Below are 16,673 nucleotides of genomic sequence, written 5' to 3' on the forward strand. Positions count from 1 at the left end.
CGATTAGCGGACGCGCTTCGAATACCTAACTTTGAACTGGAATACTTTTGAACCTTGTGTTGTGTGCTTTGTTCCATGGAATAAAGCGGGGAAATCTTTCTTTTTTTAAAAAACTCCGTTGCTCTCTCGGGTTTTCGTAGGAACAATAATATTTTCATTTCCGTGTCATCGTCTCAAATTCTCCGATGCAAATTTTTTATCAGACATGCAACTGTTTGTCATCCTACCCTGTCAAACGCCCAAACCCGGTAAAGTTTAGGCAAAAAAGTTGCTCTAATCATGCTGATTGGGCCTGGCCCATTTGTCGCTGTTTGACCGACCCCCTTCGTTCCCCTCTCTCACCAAACCCCACCCACCACGCAGCCGGCGGCGGCGGCGGCACCCCTTCTGTCTCCGCCACCAAACCCAAGCCCGCCCCCGGCGCCGCACGCAGAAGCAGCGCAGCGACCGGAGACAACGGCCCAACACGTAATCCACGACCAGAGAGAGAGAGAGAGGCGGCCTACCAACCCCGGACCCGTAGCCGCCGCCGCGCCGCCATCCACGAGCGCAGCAGCGGCGCCCTCCTCGCGACCTCGCCTCGCCACCTGGGGTTGGTTATTTATACGGGCGCCATCGCGCGACCCCCGCGGCATTAGGTGTCGCACGCTCCCCTCGCACCACCCCGCACCCGCGCCCGCGCTGGGAGCCTGGGACACGGAAGGGCATGGCCTCCTCAGCGGCGGCGGCGGCTCCGGCCCGTGCCGGCTTGGCTCCCCAGGTCAGCGGCGATGCTTCCTTTCCTCTCCGGCTCTCCCCCCGTTCCATTGTGGAGGACAACACATCGTCGTGCCATTGGGTTGGGCCGACGGCGGCTTAGTTTTGGGTGGCGGTGGGCGGATTTAATGGCTGCCCCCGCTTGATTTGTCGTCAAGGCTCGCGCCGATTAGGGTACCCAGTATTGATTCTAGTCTTCGACTGCTAGATTGGGAGGCTCTATCACTTTTACCAGCTTCTGATCGATGCCTGTGTTGGGGGATTCTGATTCATGCCTGTTACCAATTAAGTTTAGTTTGTAGAGGCATTACTCGTACATCTACAATACAACAAGGTAATAAGATAACGGAAATAAAAAAGTATATACTGTAATGAGATAGTGTGCTAGTGATGAACTGACCAGGCCTAAATTACGGCTGCTTTGTCGCTCCTACAAGTGCTATAGTGACCGATACATTCCCAATTTGCTATTTATGGAACGCTACATTGTAGCGGTAGCATTCCTGCAAACTCTATTGCGGGCGCAATTGCAGCTGCTTAGAAGTAACAACAGTATTTACTATTTAGTACCTTGGTTATGGTGCCTTGAAAATGGCATGTTAACTCTTAACACCCTCACCGGTAGTGTACTCTGACTTTTGTCATAGAGAGTGATTCTGTGCTCTGACTCTGACATTGTTCCAAGTTTTAGCAAGCTACATTGCATGCTCCTCTGGACCTGGCACTCTGAAGCACTGAAAATATTTCTTTGACGTGCAGAATGGAATCTTTGGATCTAATTCGAAGCCACCATTCGCTGGTTTCATGCTCAAGACAGCTCAGCAGGTGAGCTTTGTTTAGTGTGTCCTTCCCAAGTAAATGTTGGCAAGCTGTTCTTGAAATGCTAAAATTACTCTGCTGTAGGTTGGATCCCTGTCACTCCGTGTGAGGGGATCTGTTGCTTCTTCACCAAGGAAGCTGTTCTCCCCTAAGGCAGCAGCAGGAGCAGCAACTAAATCAGGGGACAGGGTGCGCATTGCAGTCCTAGGGGCCAGCGGTTATACTGGAGCTGAGGTTGTTCCATCACTCTGATCTCATTTTGTATGAAGTTGCTTCTTATTGCTAATGTGATTGTTACACTTGTTAACAGATCGTTCGTATTCTGGCGAACCACCCTCAGTTTGAGATAAAAGTGATGACTGCAGATAGAAAAGCTGGTGAACAATTTGGATCTGTATTTCCTCACTTGATATCGCAGGTGAGAAAAACTTCTCTCCCTCCATTTGTGATCTTTAGCCTAGTAAGAAACAACAAAACCTCTGGGCGGGTGCTACTTTTCTTTGTAATAGACTTGCTATCATCAAAACTTATTTGTTATGTTTGTTATTAATACTCTAGAGTATTTTTGTTATTCTTTTGATTTGCAGGACCTACCAAGTCTGGTTGCAGTAAAAGACGCTGACTTTTCAGGTGTTGATGCTGTTTTTTGTTGCTTGCCACATGGTACTACCCAGGTTTGTTCATAGCTATTATGCTTTTACATTAAACTCTTCATGCCTATTGCTGAAAAACTGTATTATGTAATAATTTCATAGACTTTTTTGCATAGTGTTTGGAGCACTAGACTTTTTTGAAAATAAACTTTGTAATACACTACCTAATTATATTTTTTATCAGGAAATTATCAAAGGCTTACCTCGGCACTTGAAGATTGTTGATCTCTCTGCGGTATGCTCTGCGCACACTCTTGATTTGTCTAAGTATGACGTTGGCTGTTCTTGAAAAAACTATTGCTTATAGGACTTCCGACTGCGTGACATCAATGAGTATGCTGAATGGTATGGCCATTCACACAGGGCGCCAGAACTGCAGGTTCTTATTTACTTTCGTCTTCAGCCTTGTTCAGTAACTAGCATTGTCTTTGCTCTTTGGCTATTTCTTAGTTCTTACATTTAGTTGTGGCACTTGAGTTGTCATCAATTATTCTGAATGATTTCTTGTATGGCACTGTTTTTATGAATTGGGTCTGGCTTCCATATTGTATTTTGATGGTTCTGTTAGTGTCCTTATGTTTTATTTCTTTGAATTTATTTTTTCTATGTTTTTCTTGGACTCTTTTAGGAAGAGGCCGTGTATGGTTTGACTGAACTTCATCGAGATGACATAAGAAATGCACGATTGGTTGAAAATCCTGGGTGTTATCCCACATCCATTCAACTTCCGCTTGTTCCTCTGGTAAAGGTGAGGTTCAATAGAAGTTTCTAGCATCCTACATTTATCTCTGATCATATTTGCAATTAAGGCAAAATTCTCCAGGATATACCATAGAATCGAATTGAGTAATACTTACAAGCATAATCTTATATTTCTGATACTGTGTATGTCAAAATTTGTTGATAGTTTATTAGTATTTCAATATCTAGCTTTTTTCCTTAGCATATTGTGTTTGCTTTGCAGGCAAAATTGATCAAGTTGACCAATATTATAATTGATGCAAAATCTGGGGTTAGTGGTGCAGGTACATATTTATTTGAGACAGCTCATTCATTTTCCATTTCTTCTTGAACAATAAATGATATGGTCTCTAATACATGCATCCTTTTAGGACGTGGGGCTAAGGAGGCAAATCTTTACACTGAAATTGCCGAAAGTATCCACGCTTATGGAATAACAAGCCACAGACACGGTAATTCTTATACTCAACTGGCTACAACTGGCTACATAGTGCTTTGTTATATCTGTCCTATTACTGGCAATATCTTACCTCACTGACTTTGAGATTTAAATAATGACAGTTCCTGAGATTGAGCAAGGACTTACAGATGCTGCTGAATCAAAAGTTACCATCAGTTTTACTCCACATCTGATGTGTATGGTAAGCGCAATTATGCACATCCTTTTATTTGCTTACTCCGTATTCTCCAGTCTCATTTTGAAAATTCAGTCACTGTATCTGCTGCTGGTGTTTAACAGAAACGTGGGATGCAATCTACTATGTATGTTGAATTGGCATCTGGAGTGACTGCCAATGATTTGTATGAACACCTCAAGTCTACTTATGAGGTCTGTTTACCTGCTCATATTGGCTTAACTATGATAACTTAGGAAGGACCATAATTTCCACTGAAGCTGTCAATCTATTGTATGATTTTGCACTGTGTAGCATCAGAGTTCATTCATCACTGTATCTTTCCAGGGTGAAGAATTTGTCAAACTGTTACATGGTAGCAAGGCTCCTCACACGAGCCATGTTGCAGGATCAAACTACTGTATCATGAATGTCTTTGAGGATAGAATTCCTGGAAGGGCCATCATCATCTCTGTTGTAAGTACCTTATCTTATCATGCAGAAGCTTTCAGCAAAATAACACCACTTACCTACATGATGCGTAGTCTTTATGTGCTCTGCTTCAACTCTGCAGATAGATAATCTTGTGAAGGGAGCATCTGGTCAGGCTGTGCAGAACCTTAATCTGATGATGGGACTGCCTGAGAACATGGGACTGCAATACCAGCCCCTGTTTCCTTGATCTTTCATGTCAATACTTCATCCATGATGACAGTGCTTGGGAGCACAACTTCCATTCCATCAGAGTACTGTCTGGAGGCAAGGAGCCCCCTTTAGAATGCAATCAAGTCAAACTTGCTTGGAAATATAGTTTGACTTGTGTCATTTTATTTTTCAGAGAATAGTGACAACTTAGCAGTGCAGTGATAGTATTAGGTGAGTGGCTTGGTTCCAATAAAATCACAAGCCTTGTACTGCATTGTTGTTTGTTATAATTATCAAGGAATTAATAGCGTAAGCTCAATTTTGAAACATCAGACACCCTCAGCATCGGTGGATATAGTTAGGGCGTCTTCTGTATTATGTTAACAAATGTTAGCCCATTACAATTTTTTTTTGTGAAGGTTGAAGTTCTCTTTGTTGAAATAATCTCAAGTTTCATCTTTGTGTCGTCTGCACAGGTCCATAACATTGGTATCACTGGTCAGAGTAACTTCTCTTCTAGACTACTATAAGTGCCATGATTTGTGTTTGAAACTCAACTCTGGCATATTTTTTCATTTGTAGACTACCATAATAAGCCTTCTAGACTACTATTGCTCTGGTGCCATCCTCTACAACATGATATGTGTATTTTGGAGAATGTATCAGCAGGTGTGCATCCATAATGGACTAAAAAACTAAATTTAATTCGTAGGGTTTTGGTTAAATTGTTATAGACACTCATTTTTGTTTGCTTTCATCGTCTTGAAAAATTGTGATACTTACAATTCCAAGTGCTGTTGAGGTTTGAATCAGGTATTGTCAGACATTCGTAAACACATTTCCTGACCTCCTGACCAAACATTAATAAGTGGCACTTGCATAGCTATATTAGACGCCCAAGATGCCCATTTCACTATGGTTAGTTAGTGCTCCATACCAATAGGCAGCTATAAACAGTCTACATTTTAAGCACAGGTAGATTTGCAGCCTTATAATAGAACATTTTTTTGTATTCTGTCTCGAAGATCATTTGTGGCCCTGTGGTACTGCTCTTACAACTGGCTCTTCATAAACTCTTTGTTTTAAAGAAGTTAGTATTGAATCTAGTTGAAGAATGCATCTAGCGGTTTTTTTAAATTAAAATCAGTTGATTGTGCTGATCAAAGATGCTGTTATGCTGTTTGACTTGAAAAAAGCAATTGACTTATATATGTTAGTGCAATAATGTATCTGTTTTCAGACTTTGACCTTAAGTTGTTTATAGTCTTACTTTTTGTTCAATAGGTAGTTTTCGAAGGCTTGTTTTTTTTTTGGTTTATTTGACTTCTTGTTTTAACTGATGCATATGATTTGTTAACTATGATTAGATTCTGGCTATTTCTACTCATCTTATTTTAGGGGTATTTTAGATAGTGCTCAACTGTAAATGCGCACTGGGATGGTGAAGTTTCCAAAAAAATCTTATTAGTTGGTGATAGCATAATTCTTTTTGAGAGCAAATGGCATTGTTCTGTAAGTCGACCATTACAGAACTTAAAGTGTGTACATACCTCTAATGCTATCCTTAAATTCATAAAAATGGTAGAGTACTTCCGGGACAAATTTAGGGGATGTTTGGTTGCCGCCACTGCTCACCACGCCAAACTGTGGCGCCACAGCTTCTTGACGATTTGTTTGGTTGGTGCTTAACCTGCGGCAGCCACAGCAGTTTCCAGTTGATTTTGACGCCGCGGCTTCGGCAGCGCCACAACTTAGGCGTGGCAATATGTGGCGGGCATCCTAACATGCCCTTAAAAGAGAAAGCCTATCATTTTAAGTTGCAGTCAGACTCCAATAGTTCGGTTAGCCTCTCTTCTTGGCTATGGTTATCATCCATCTTCATAATAGTTTGTAAATTCAATTCTTTTTGTGGCCATCCATCTTGCTACTTATTGCTCCATAGAGATTTTTGCCGAGATGTGGTTCTGATGGATTGAAGTGCCAAACTCCAGATGCAATGCATCTACTACAGATCCATTATGCAGAGCATGTATTCTTATCATCTAACTGCAACAGACAATCGGCAAGTTTATCAAGGGTACGTTCTCAACTTCAGTTGTTTTCCTCGGTTTTCGAGGGAAAGAAAAACAATGCAACTATTTTCAATTTATTATTGATAGTGTTTGGACCATCCAAGGGATCTAAGTAGATGAATTTAACCTGCAGCAGGAGGAAAGCCTAGCAGAATCTTCCTAGACCATGAGAAAACCTTGTTATTAATTTATCATTGTCATCGATTCTAGGTAGCTTGCTGCACTGGTTAACTTCTCTATAGCAGTGTTGCCATGCAGACATCAGCAATGAATACTGTTGAGCAACTATGTGGCAAACTTCCTTGTTTAGTGCAGCACACACGTATGAAGAGCTATTCTTCACAGATCATTGCCATTTTGTTTGTATAGTTATTAATTTTTTTTTAGTTAATCTCTCCATGTGTCGAAAGCCTTGGATGCTGCTGCATGAAACTCATCCTAATCAACTAGAAAGCTGGTAACACAAATAGTTAATTTATTCTAATGATGATCATATTCATCAAACAGTTTTGATAATTGAGTCTGCTATTTCATTGGAAGTTGGAAGTGTTGAAGCAAATCAATAAAAAGGTAATAGGAAATTGGACATACTATTACCTTTTACTTTTGTTGAAACTGACATCATTTTCACAATGTTATAGTATAAAGGGACCGCAAGAATACAAGATACGGTGACGAACTCCCTCTATTATTATTGTTTGATGTTTTGGACTTCAGCATATTATTATTAAGGAAAAGACAGGTTTTCTCTCTTTTTGTTAGAAAAGGGTCCCATCTCTGCTTTATTTTGAAAGCACAAGTTCAGAGCAAGGGAAAGATGGAAAACAAAATAGCAAACATTGTCCTGTACATTGCCATAACTCCCAGTTCAAAAACATGTTATGGCCACTTGTGCCTATTAAATTTTTGTCTCTTGCAGTCACAGCGAATTTGATTTGCTCCTAAGCGCCCTCCTTCGGCACTGTTGGTAAATGAACAAAAAGAATGTGACATGTAAAATGTATCATAAACTGAATAAGATGGTGGCGCCTTGTGAAGCTGTATTTATGTCTCTTCTGAAAATTGTAAATGAGAAGGACTTTTTCAAAATCCAAAATAACAGAAATGAGAAACTACTCTTTTTTTTTGTTTCCAAAAAACCATAACTGAACTCAACTGGCAAACTTTTGGATAGCTTTGATTAGAAACCTTTCTCATCAACAGAAATAACTGGTCCTACTCTTAATCTTAATAGGACAGCAGCAGGGCCATTTCTCCATACATGATTAGCTAAGATTTTGTCCCTTCAAGTATATTTTAAGCTCCTCTTGGATTAATCTGATGCAATTTGGCTTCTCCATGATGCAAAACCTCGCCCTTCAGGAAGCTGAAAGATACATGAATTGTTCATTTTCCTTTTCGGGTATCATCTGTGTCCTTTGTTTATTTGCTTCAGTGGACAAGATTGCTATATTATGACGTTTGAAGGTGCTATAATCTTTCATACAGCTGGAATTGTAAGGGGCTTTAAACAAGCAACATTGTTTCCTTAAGTTCATTTTTTTCCTTGCCAGCATTTTAGCTATATAGTTTATTCCCCCCTTGATCCTCTTCTTGGAATGGAGAGGCAAGAAGAATAAAGAACCTTTTGGGAGGCAAAAGGACAGTACAGAACTACAACTCATTGTTTCTTAAAAATACTGCTAGGTGCTAACCCCTAGACTGTGCAACTATCCCAATGACATAGGTCTGTTGGGTCATTACAATATGTACACTGCAGATTCAGTTTGGTTGCACATGCTCTGTGAATCTGAAGACGTGTCATAATTTGGAAAACTGATGCTACGGCAAGTCTCTGACAATATTACCTGAATTGTTACCACTTCACAAATAGCTAGTTGTTGTATAATCCAGTCATGACTATGGCATATGAGAATAGATTTTCTTACTGTGTAGCATGTTTACATCTTCTATTGCAATGGTTTTAGCACCTGTGGTGGTGTTCCATAAAAATAGATCAGAAAAACATCTATGGTTTGGTGCAATTTTTGTGTGCAAAATGGCTGTAAATTTGATGCAGATATTATAAGCTCTAAAAGTTTAACAAATAGTAAGAGCTGCAAAGGGCCTGTGGGTGGAAGTTATTATTATTGTTTCTTTTGAGGAAATGGGTGGAAGTTATTGGTATGAATATCTAGCTAGTTGTATGCCACAGCGCCCTAATATTACAGTACAGGAAACACAAGCTTGGTCTAAAATTCCCGAAAAAATAGCCTTTTATAAAACGATTGGAACTGTGGGTAGATGAAAAGCTGTACATTGCCCTAGAAGATACAACATGAATTGCTGATGCACTGGCCAATCCTTTTTGAGTTCTCAAGGACATTAAGACTTCAGATTCCATCCACCATGTTCGTGCAAGCCTCTATCTGTGTCTCTTATTTTATTAGATTATTTCTTTCCAATAACATTCCATACAATCTCGTAGCGCCCCATACTGCATTATTTCTAAGGATAAACGCATGCTTGTCCTGGTTTTGAACATCATACTTGTTTGTTATTTCCATAATGCATGAATGCTGAGGGAGATATCTCTGCAATCATTGAAACCAGCCTTCAGACACCGGCCACTCCGACCTCCGATTGGCTTGAGCTTGACCGACCAATTGTGATCTTGGATAAGTCACTGTCATTCCTACCAGCTATCAGTTGACATTTTCTAACCTTATAATGCACATAACATCCAGAGTTCCAGACAACACCTGGAGCGGCCGCTATCACCACAGTTCATCCCCAGCCGTGGGGATCCATTTCTTTAATAATGATTACGTTTCAAACTTCTGCAACTCTTGTCGGTTTCTTCAACCTTGTCTTCAGTATAAATACACCCCTCACAGCCTGCATTCTTCACCAAGCACGTCTAACAGCACAGGCCTCATATCACTTCTACTATCTTTCACATCCTTTCTAGATAACAATGGAGTCTGGAGGAGTGATTGCAGAGGCAGGCTGGAGCGTGGTCGGGATGCCATCGCAAGCCGAGGAGTCGGAGATAATGGAGCAGCTACTTGGTACCTTCCCCTCCAATTGTGAGGAAGGTGACCAAGAGTTGCCATGGTCTATTCAAGCTTCCAGTGCATTCTACTCCCATTGCAATGCTAGTTCTAGTACATATAGCTCCACTAATAGCGATAGTTCTGGTAGTCCCACTTTTGTTGTGCCATCTGAGTATGGCGGCTATTACTTGAGCAACTCAAATAAGGCCCTAGATCTCAACTTCTGCACTGCACCAATGTACCTGCACATGGCCCAGGAACAAGTTGCAGCTCAGTTTGTGGATACTATTCTTAACCCTCTTTACGGGAGTAGTGATTCAAGCTGTGAGGATCTCGGGGATTCTGGCATGAATCTACTTGATTCCATTGGTGGTTCTGTCAAGAGAAAGCATCTGGAACAAGGCAAACTGGATGCCCCAACAAGAGTGAGTATTTTTTTATATGTTTTGTAATTATCTTACAATGGAAATGCAAATACATCTCTTTGAAATGACTAAAAGAAATGCAATGTGGATGCTGATCGGCTGATATGTACAAAATGCAGAGTCGGAAATGCGCAAGGAAGTCTGACTCGAAGAGGGTGAAGAAGACCATGCCACGGGAACTCCAGGATGGAGGCGTTGCTGCTGCGAATGGGCATAGCTCGAGTTGCTGCACATTCGAGAATGACTCGAATGCTTTTCGAGGACCTCCTGTTGCTGCTAATCTGAATGGCAAGGTTCAAGCTGACCGCCGGTCAGCAACTGAGTCCCAAAGCCTCTATGCTAAGGTACTATTGATGATCTTCTGACTCTCTGTTAAAGAATGATAATTTTAACTAAATCCACCATGCTTATGCTGTTGTTGTCTGTGTGCAGAAAAGAAGAGAGAGGATCAACGAGAGGCTGAGGATATTGCAGAACCTTGTACCAAATGGAACCAAGGTAAACTTCTGGGGAAAAAAAGTATACATAATCCATACTAACTGTGAAAGCCAAGAAGGTGGACATCTCAAACTGCTATTTGTGGTGTATTGTAGGTAGATATCAGCACTATGCTTGAAGAGGCTGTGCAGTATGTGAAGTTCCTGCAGCTTCAAATTAAGGTGAGAACTTTTGCAGTTCAGTTCAGTTCCATTTTGAAAGCTCCATGTCAATGTGTTACTGAATCACTGTTGGTTTTTATGAATTACTCTTTGCAGCTACTGAGCTCTGATGAAATGTGGATGTATGCTCCGATTGCATACAATGGGATGAACATTGGAATCGATCTGAACCTCTCTCAGGTCTCAGCACTGATAGACAACTTCTAACAATCTTAAAGTTACAGAAACTTCCGCAAATTATACTTAGAATATAATTCGAATTTGTAGACTTAAGACAAACTCTTTGTCACTAACATGTTCCCGGTCTGATCCATAAGCCATTCTGGGAAATCCAACCTTTCGACAAAAATGAAGGTCGAAAACTTTCTTCAGTTGTTTTTGAGTAACCAGCCTGCAGTTACTGAAGAACCGGCGGCTTGTGTCCCACAAGGATATGGCAAAAGATGTAGTACTGTACACCGGGAAGAGGCCCTCAAACTTGTCAAGACAAGAAAAGGGCAACGGATCTGATAAACCACATCTGGAGACTGTCGTTTCGTTCTTTGCTTTCTATCGTATTTTCCTTTTTTTGTTTTTTTTTAAATTTGCTCTGGTAGAAAATTTATGTATACATTCAATCTGAGTGTACGAAAATCAAATAAAATATTTTGTGTCTAGCTGGCACTTTGGAGGCATGAAACGCAGTGCAAGATCGTGCAAGGTACTGAAGGCTCACTTGTACTATTCTGCAGGAAACATATCCTTTGCAACATCCCTTGGGCCTTGGCAGCTGCAATTATCTGTTCTTTTGAAACTCCATTTGGAGCCGTTTTCGTGACAAAGCGCGGCACATCTTGAGCATATTATTTCCGTCATTGGACGTTAGTGGAATGATTTTATATCAGCCAATTGCTGACCTTATGTTCAAATCATTGGCCCATCATCATCCCAAAGGGGAAAAAACAAAAGATAAAAACCATTGGCACATCAATGTCTGGCCTTCCTGTTGAGCAACTGTTTTCTTTTATAATTATTTTAGGGCAAAACTAAACAGAAAGATTGAAAAGACTATCATAAAAGTTACTCTTACAACAATGAATTTGGCAAAGTGGTATTTTCTTAAAGAGAATTACACCTTCAATAGTGACGGCATGCATCAACCCTTCAAGTTTAAAAGTTGGATCATATCTATGTATTCTATTCTATGGGTTCCGAAAGTTGGATTGTGTGCATCTTGGATGTTAGTTTCGGAGTACAAGAAAGTTGGACTTGTTGAAATGTGCGCTACTCCATCCATTCTCATTCTTGAAATTGTACACCTCAGCAATGGTTGTTTGGCGAGGACTGAAAAACAAATTGAACCCTAATCCATACTATTCGGTGGGGATTGGTAGGAACACCTTGGCTGCTCCAAAGTCCAAAACACCACCATTTCTTTACTAGCCTAGCCGAATTAAGCTAAGACACTCGTGTTGTAGTCAGACACACCGTGCACCAGCTACCTAGGCTTTCTTTTCGATCCATGCGGCGTCTCGTCATTTTCTCCAAGACATCAGCAGGCGTTGCTAATCTGTCTGTTTATCTGTTTGGTGCTCAACTCAACAGACTCAAATTCAGTATCTGTTTGTATAATCATGTCTCAACTAACTCACCTTATCTAGATAGTACTAACATATAAACCATCCGATCCAATCCAATCCTGAGAGCTAACAGATTGAGGATAAAATTGGATTGGCTTATCTCCCATCTGTGGGCGGTGGGAGATGTTGTGTTGCGTTACAGTAGAGCGTCGCCGGATTACTTGACTAACTGCTGCTTTGTTTGAGCTCTCATTTTCAGTTAACTAACTCATGCTTTGATTTAGCTGTCTTTTGAGTGGATCATGTTACTGATCTAACTTGTGGTTTTATTATCCGGCTTCTGTCCGTGAAGAAGTTTTTTGAGGACAAGTTCAAAAGGGAGAATGCATGCATCGGGACGTAACCCGCCTTTTTTTTTTGAGATCCTATGGGAACACAAAGATGGGCCGAAATGATGAAGACGTGGGCTTGTACGGTAGAGGGCCCAAATCTGCGCCGGGCCGAAACTCATCGGAGTAAACTAATCCGGGATTTGGAAACAAGAAAACGAAAGTGAAAAGAACCAAGACAATGACCGATGAGTAATCTATCGCAGAACGGCAGAAGGGCGCAGGGGAGCTGGGCCGTGCCGTGAATTCTTCTTAGGCCATTGGTCTGTAGCTTTTTTTATGATTGGAACAAATTGTTTTGTTGAAAAAAAATAAATTTATTAATTTGGATACAATCTTACCTTTAAAAAGAGAAAATATTCCAAAACAAAAATGGAATAAATATTTTATTGGAACTTCCAGAAGAAAAAAAAGAAAAAAAACTGGACCTTAAACCACGAGTATTGACGGAACTAGGCCGTTTGATGAGGCTTTGGATGACGACGAATCCATCCGGGCTGCATGATGTGATTGCAACTTGGTCCACAGGAACGAAGCTGCGCGCCTCGGCAGATCCAGTTTTTTTTTCTTTTTTTCAATCGCAATCGAATACCAGAGCTTAGTAGGCGACGGAGGCTGCGACTCCTGAAACTCCTGTGCATGTCAGACTGTCAGAGATCGACTCACTCGTTGCCTAACCTGAAACAAGCTCATCCTGCTCTTTCTGTCAGTCCGCTGCAGCTCGATCGACCGCCACGCCCATTTTCTACCGTTGTTTAGGTGGTCGGCGTGCCCACATGCCTGCCGCCGCCGAGCTCGTTCCGGCGACATGCGCGCGCGCGTGCGTAGATGCAAACAAAAGACTAGCACGGCGCCATTATTCTCTTCCTTCTCATCAGTCTCTCTCTCCGGCAAAAGCTGATGATGAGCTCCTCCTCCGATCCATCCCCCATCCCCCAGAAATAGTAGGGAGAATTGAGCAGATTTAGAAGCGGTGGTCCCTGCTAATCGCCCCCGCAGAGGGGTTTAACTAGCCTTATCGCCACCCGTTTAATTACTACGTTATCGGTAAGGCGATGGCAGAGCGAGCGCAGGCGGCGCCGATCCATTGGCTGGTATCCCTGACGATGGGCACCGGGCACAGGCAACGCAGTGGCCAGTGGCCATTTTCTTTCTTCCCTCCTTCCTTTCTGCAGGTGCGGTTCCGCCTGCCTCTTCGCGCTCGCGGATGGCTGCCCGCGACGTGGGAGCGGTGGCCATTGGGTGCTGCGAGCTGGTATGATGGACCTTCTTGCCACCTCGTCATCTGCACGAGCACGACCAATGTCGAGCGCTGATTGCAACCCAACTGTTTTTTCTTCTTCTTTTTCTCGGATACTCAAAGGAATGAAATGATCGAACTGCTGTGTTTCATTCATCATATCAAGTTTCAGTACGGGTGCTCCTTAATTTGCTTTGCTTTGTTTGCTTTGCTTTGTTTGCTTTGCAGCAACAGCAGCAGCAGCCGGTCATCAACCCCCGGGCCGGTCAAACGCTGGGGAACCACGACTGAGGATTAGCGAGTGGGTTGCAGGTTTGCAGCGGGAATTAGGCCACGTTTAGTTCGCGAAAAAGCTTGAGTTTTGACACTATAGCACTTTGTTGTTATTTGTCAATTAATATCCAATCATGGATTAATTAGCGTTGTTAGATTCATCTCGTGAAAATCAGTTAGATTGTATAATTAGTTATTTTTTTCAACTATATTTAATGCTTCATGCATGTGTCGAAAGGTTCGATGTGACGGATACTGTAGGAAAAATTTTGGGAACTAAACGGGGCTTTAGTGAGTTTCTAAAAGCCCAGACTGAAGAGCATGGACGCAAGGAAAGGGGGTTCAGTGCAGCCACTTTAATCGATCCATCGGACAGGGGTCGGCGGTTGCATGAGGTTGGTTCAGTGCAGGCGTTGTCAACTGCAAAGCCTGGCCGCAGCCTCCCAACGTGCAGTGCAGGCCCTTGAGCAGCCTTTCACCGTTGCTGCTAAAGCATTGGGGCCGTACGTAGATCGAATAACAAAAGTGCAAAACCCAAAATTCCTAACTTCACTGGAGTTGAAGATGGCGACCAAAGCTCGGACCGGATGTAGTGCAATTTGAATGGTCTAGCATGAATCGAGCACAAATCGGACTCGCAAAAATTAGGGTTTTGATGGGCCTCGTGTAGAGTCACTGTGCCCCCTTAACGTTCCATTTAGCCCCTATATATGTATACATGATGACCTCGCTAAAGAAAAGAAGTCTTACCCTATAATTTGTTTCATAACGAGCCTTGTCATTGCAAATTATGCCTAACAAGCTCGTCATTGGGATCATTGGATGGCCTGCTGGCCGCGGGCGTTCGGTTTTCAAAATATCTTTTCAGAAGTGCCTGGTAAAATAGTACTATTTGGAAAGGGACTGGACTAGGAAAAAATAGGTGTCGGTGTTATTTAAAAAGCTAGTGATTGTGGCCGCAGAGTCAAAACTTGCTCCAGTGCCAGCGCGCCACCTTTGCTCGCCTGCTTCGTTGTCGTCTCAAGCCGATGCCCGGGTGTCGCCGTGCCATTGGAGCTCGGCGGCGCCCGGCCCTGAAATCCTGAATGGGATGGATGTTGGTGACACAGACAGGACGTTGACCAAACATAGACTTTTAGGTCTTGTTTAGATGCAAAAACTTTTGGATGCAAAAACCTGAGTGACCATAGTGTGCATCCATTTTTGATTGACCATGTCCATGCTCAAGTTACTTGGCCTTAACCCCTCTTAATAGTGCGATCACTACAAAACTATAAAATCTATACTAACCTAAGTGTCCTTCTCAACCTTATGACACTTAGGACTAGGAAGATCCTTAGTCTTGACATATATATGAGTTGAATACCGAGATCGCCTTTTTGAATAATGGAATTGAGGGGCCTCTTTTGACATATGACCAAATGAGCGATAATGATCTATTAAGTTGCACCAACTCATTAGTCACAATAATGGTTGTCATTAATCACCGAAACATACCTTGAGGGCCTAGATGCTTACAATCTCCCCCTTTTTGGTGATTGATGACAACACAAACATAAATAACGAGAGAGCGAGAAAGATAAAAACAGGATAAACACAAGCAAACTCGAAAAAAGACCAAAGAGCTCAACGGCTCAAACGAAATCCATAGATATGTCTCAAACCACAGCAAACTCAAGCGTCAAATGTACATATCCATGAACTAACACCAAATGTGATACAAAGCATCAAAGTCCTGATAACTACGAGCTCTCTCTAACTCTACCCTCCCCCTGACACTCTCCCCCTTTGGCGTCAAAGCACCAAAAAGGCGAGCTACTGATCCGGCTGTCGTGGCACGGCAAGGAAGCGATCCGGGTCGTCATCGTCGTCGTCGTCAGACGGTGAACCCTCGGTGACAGACGGGAGCTGCTGGTCAGTACTGCCTGCTGGATCTGAACTGACTGGGGGTGTAGCTGTCGTCGAGGCTCTCGTGCTAGCACTGCCTGGAAGAGGGTCCGTAGATGTGGTAACCGGTTCAGTAGAAGATGTGTCAACATCTGAAGTAGTAAGTGCTGAAGCTGCCGGCTGTGTCGACTGCTGAAGTAAAGAACCCTCTCCTCCTCCCCCTGAAGGTAGTGTCTGTGGTACGACGGGGAGGGCGACTGACTGGACTGCCGAAGGAGACTCCTGGAAGAGTGAAGTCGCTGGCAGTGGTGAGAAGAGTGGACGACCGGCAGACCCAAGTAGTGCGGACATCGAGAACGTGGTCTCCGGTGTCGCTGAGGTAGCTGGAGCTGCAGTAGGGGCTGGAGCTGGAGTGACTGCAAGCTGAGGTGCTCCAACACCCTGAAGGCCTGGCTGTCCTGGCTGCTGCAGGGCAAGTCCGGTGTGAGTGTACAGCTGAGTAATCATCCCGGACATCGCCATCATGCCCTGCTGCATCTGCTGAAACTGAGCGTCTGTCCTCTGTGATACTCGATCAATAAGGCCGACAAACCGCTCCTCCGCTGCAGCACGCTCTATGGCGGCCTCCCTCTGTATGGCTGCAAGCTGAGCCTCATGGGCTCTCCTGGCCTCCTCCTGAGCGATCCGATCCTCTCTCTGCTGAGTAACAAGCTGCTGAAGAAGAGAGGTGAGCTCAGACGGCTGAGTCACCTGGGACTCTATGACAGTGGTAGGTGCTGGTGACTCTGGAGCTGGCTCTCTAGACCCCCCTGCCTCGTGGTCGTGACTAGCTGGGGGTGCAGCAGGAAATTACTCGACGTCCTCGAAGGAGTCTGACTCAAGCTCAGACCAATGTATCTCATCATC

At 43.0% G+C, this 16,673-nt stretch overlaps 2 protein-coding genes across 2 annotated transcripts; both read left to right on the forward strand.

The window, feature by feature from the left end:
• Positions 1-369: 369 nt before the first annotated feature.
• LOC120650357 (probable N-acetyl-gamma-glutamyl-phosphate reductase, chloroplastic) lies at positions 370-4,694 on the forward strand. The gene is made up of 14 exons (XM_039927472.1): positions 370-760; positions 1,516-1,581; positions 1,660-1,809; positions 1,886-1,993; positions 2,163-2,249; positions 2,413-2,463; positions 2,536-2,607; positions 2,857-2,976; positions 3,193-3,253; positions 3,341-3,421; positions 3,531-3,610; positions 3,709-3,798; positions 3,932-4,060; positions 4,158-4,694. The coding sequence occupies exons 1-14, from the start codon at positions 707-709 to the stop codon at positions 4,263-4,265; spliced, it is 1,257 nt and encodes a 418-aa protein (XP_039783406.1). The 5' UTR covers positions 370-706; the 3' UTR covers positions 4,266-4,694.
• Positions 4,695-4,898: 204 nt separating this feature from the next.
• On the forward strand, positions 4,899-11,122 carry LOC120650358 (transcription factor bHLH84-like). The gene is made up of 5 exons (XM_039927473.1): positions 4,899-9,760; positions 9,880-10,104; positions 10,193-10,258; positions 10,354-10,419; positions 10,516-11,122. Exons 1-5 carry the CDS (start codon positions 9,257-9,259, stop codon positions 10,624-10,626), a joined length of 972 nt encoding a protein of 323 aa, XP_039783407.1. The 5' UTR covers positions 4,899-9,256; the 3' UTR covers positions 10,627-11,122.
• Positions 11,123-16,673: the final 5,551 nt, after the last annotated feature.

Source organism: Panicum virgatum, chromosome 9K, assembly GCF_016808335.1.
Source record: "Panicum virgatum strain AP13 chromosome 9K, P.virgatum_v5, whole genome shotgun sequence".
Classification (NCBI taxonomy): Eukaryota; Viridiplantae; Streptophyta; class Magnoliopsida; order Poales; family Poaceae; genus Panicum; species Panicum virgatum.

Excerpts from the sequence above, each read along its gene's own strand:
- LOC120650358 (XM_039927473.1), top strand. The coding sequence starts at position 9,257 with ATGGAGTCTGGAGGAGTGATTGCAGAGGCAGGCTGGAGCGTGGTCGGG. Across the intron at positions 10,259-10,353 it reads TTGTACCAAATGGAACCAAG|GTAGATATCAGCACTATGCT; the intron begins GTAAACTTCTGG and ends GGTGTATTGTAG. Across the intron at positions 10,420-10,515 it reads TCCTGCAGCTTCAAATTAAG|CTACTGAGCTCTGATGAAAT; the intron begins GTGAGAACTTTT and ends TACTCTTTGCAG.
- LOC120650357 (XM_039927472.1), top strand. The coding sequence starts at position 707 with ATGGCCTCCTCAGCGGCGGCGGCGGCTCCGGCCCGTGCCGGCTTGGCT. Across the intron at positions 761-1,515 it reads GTGCCGGCTTGGCTCCCCAG|AATGGAATCTTTGGATCTAA; the intron begins GTCAGCGGCGAT and ends TTTGACGTGCAG. Across the intron at positions 2,977-3,192 it reads CGCTTGTTCCTCTGGTAAAG|GCAAAATTGATCAAGTTGAC; the intron begins GTGAGGTTCAAT and ends TTTGCTTTGCAG.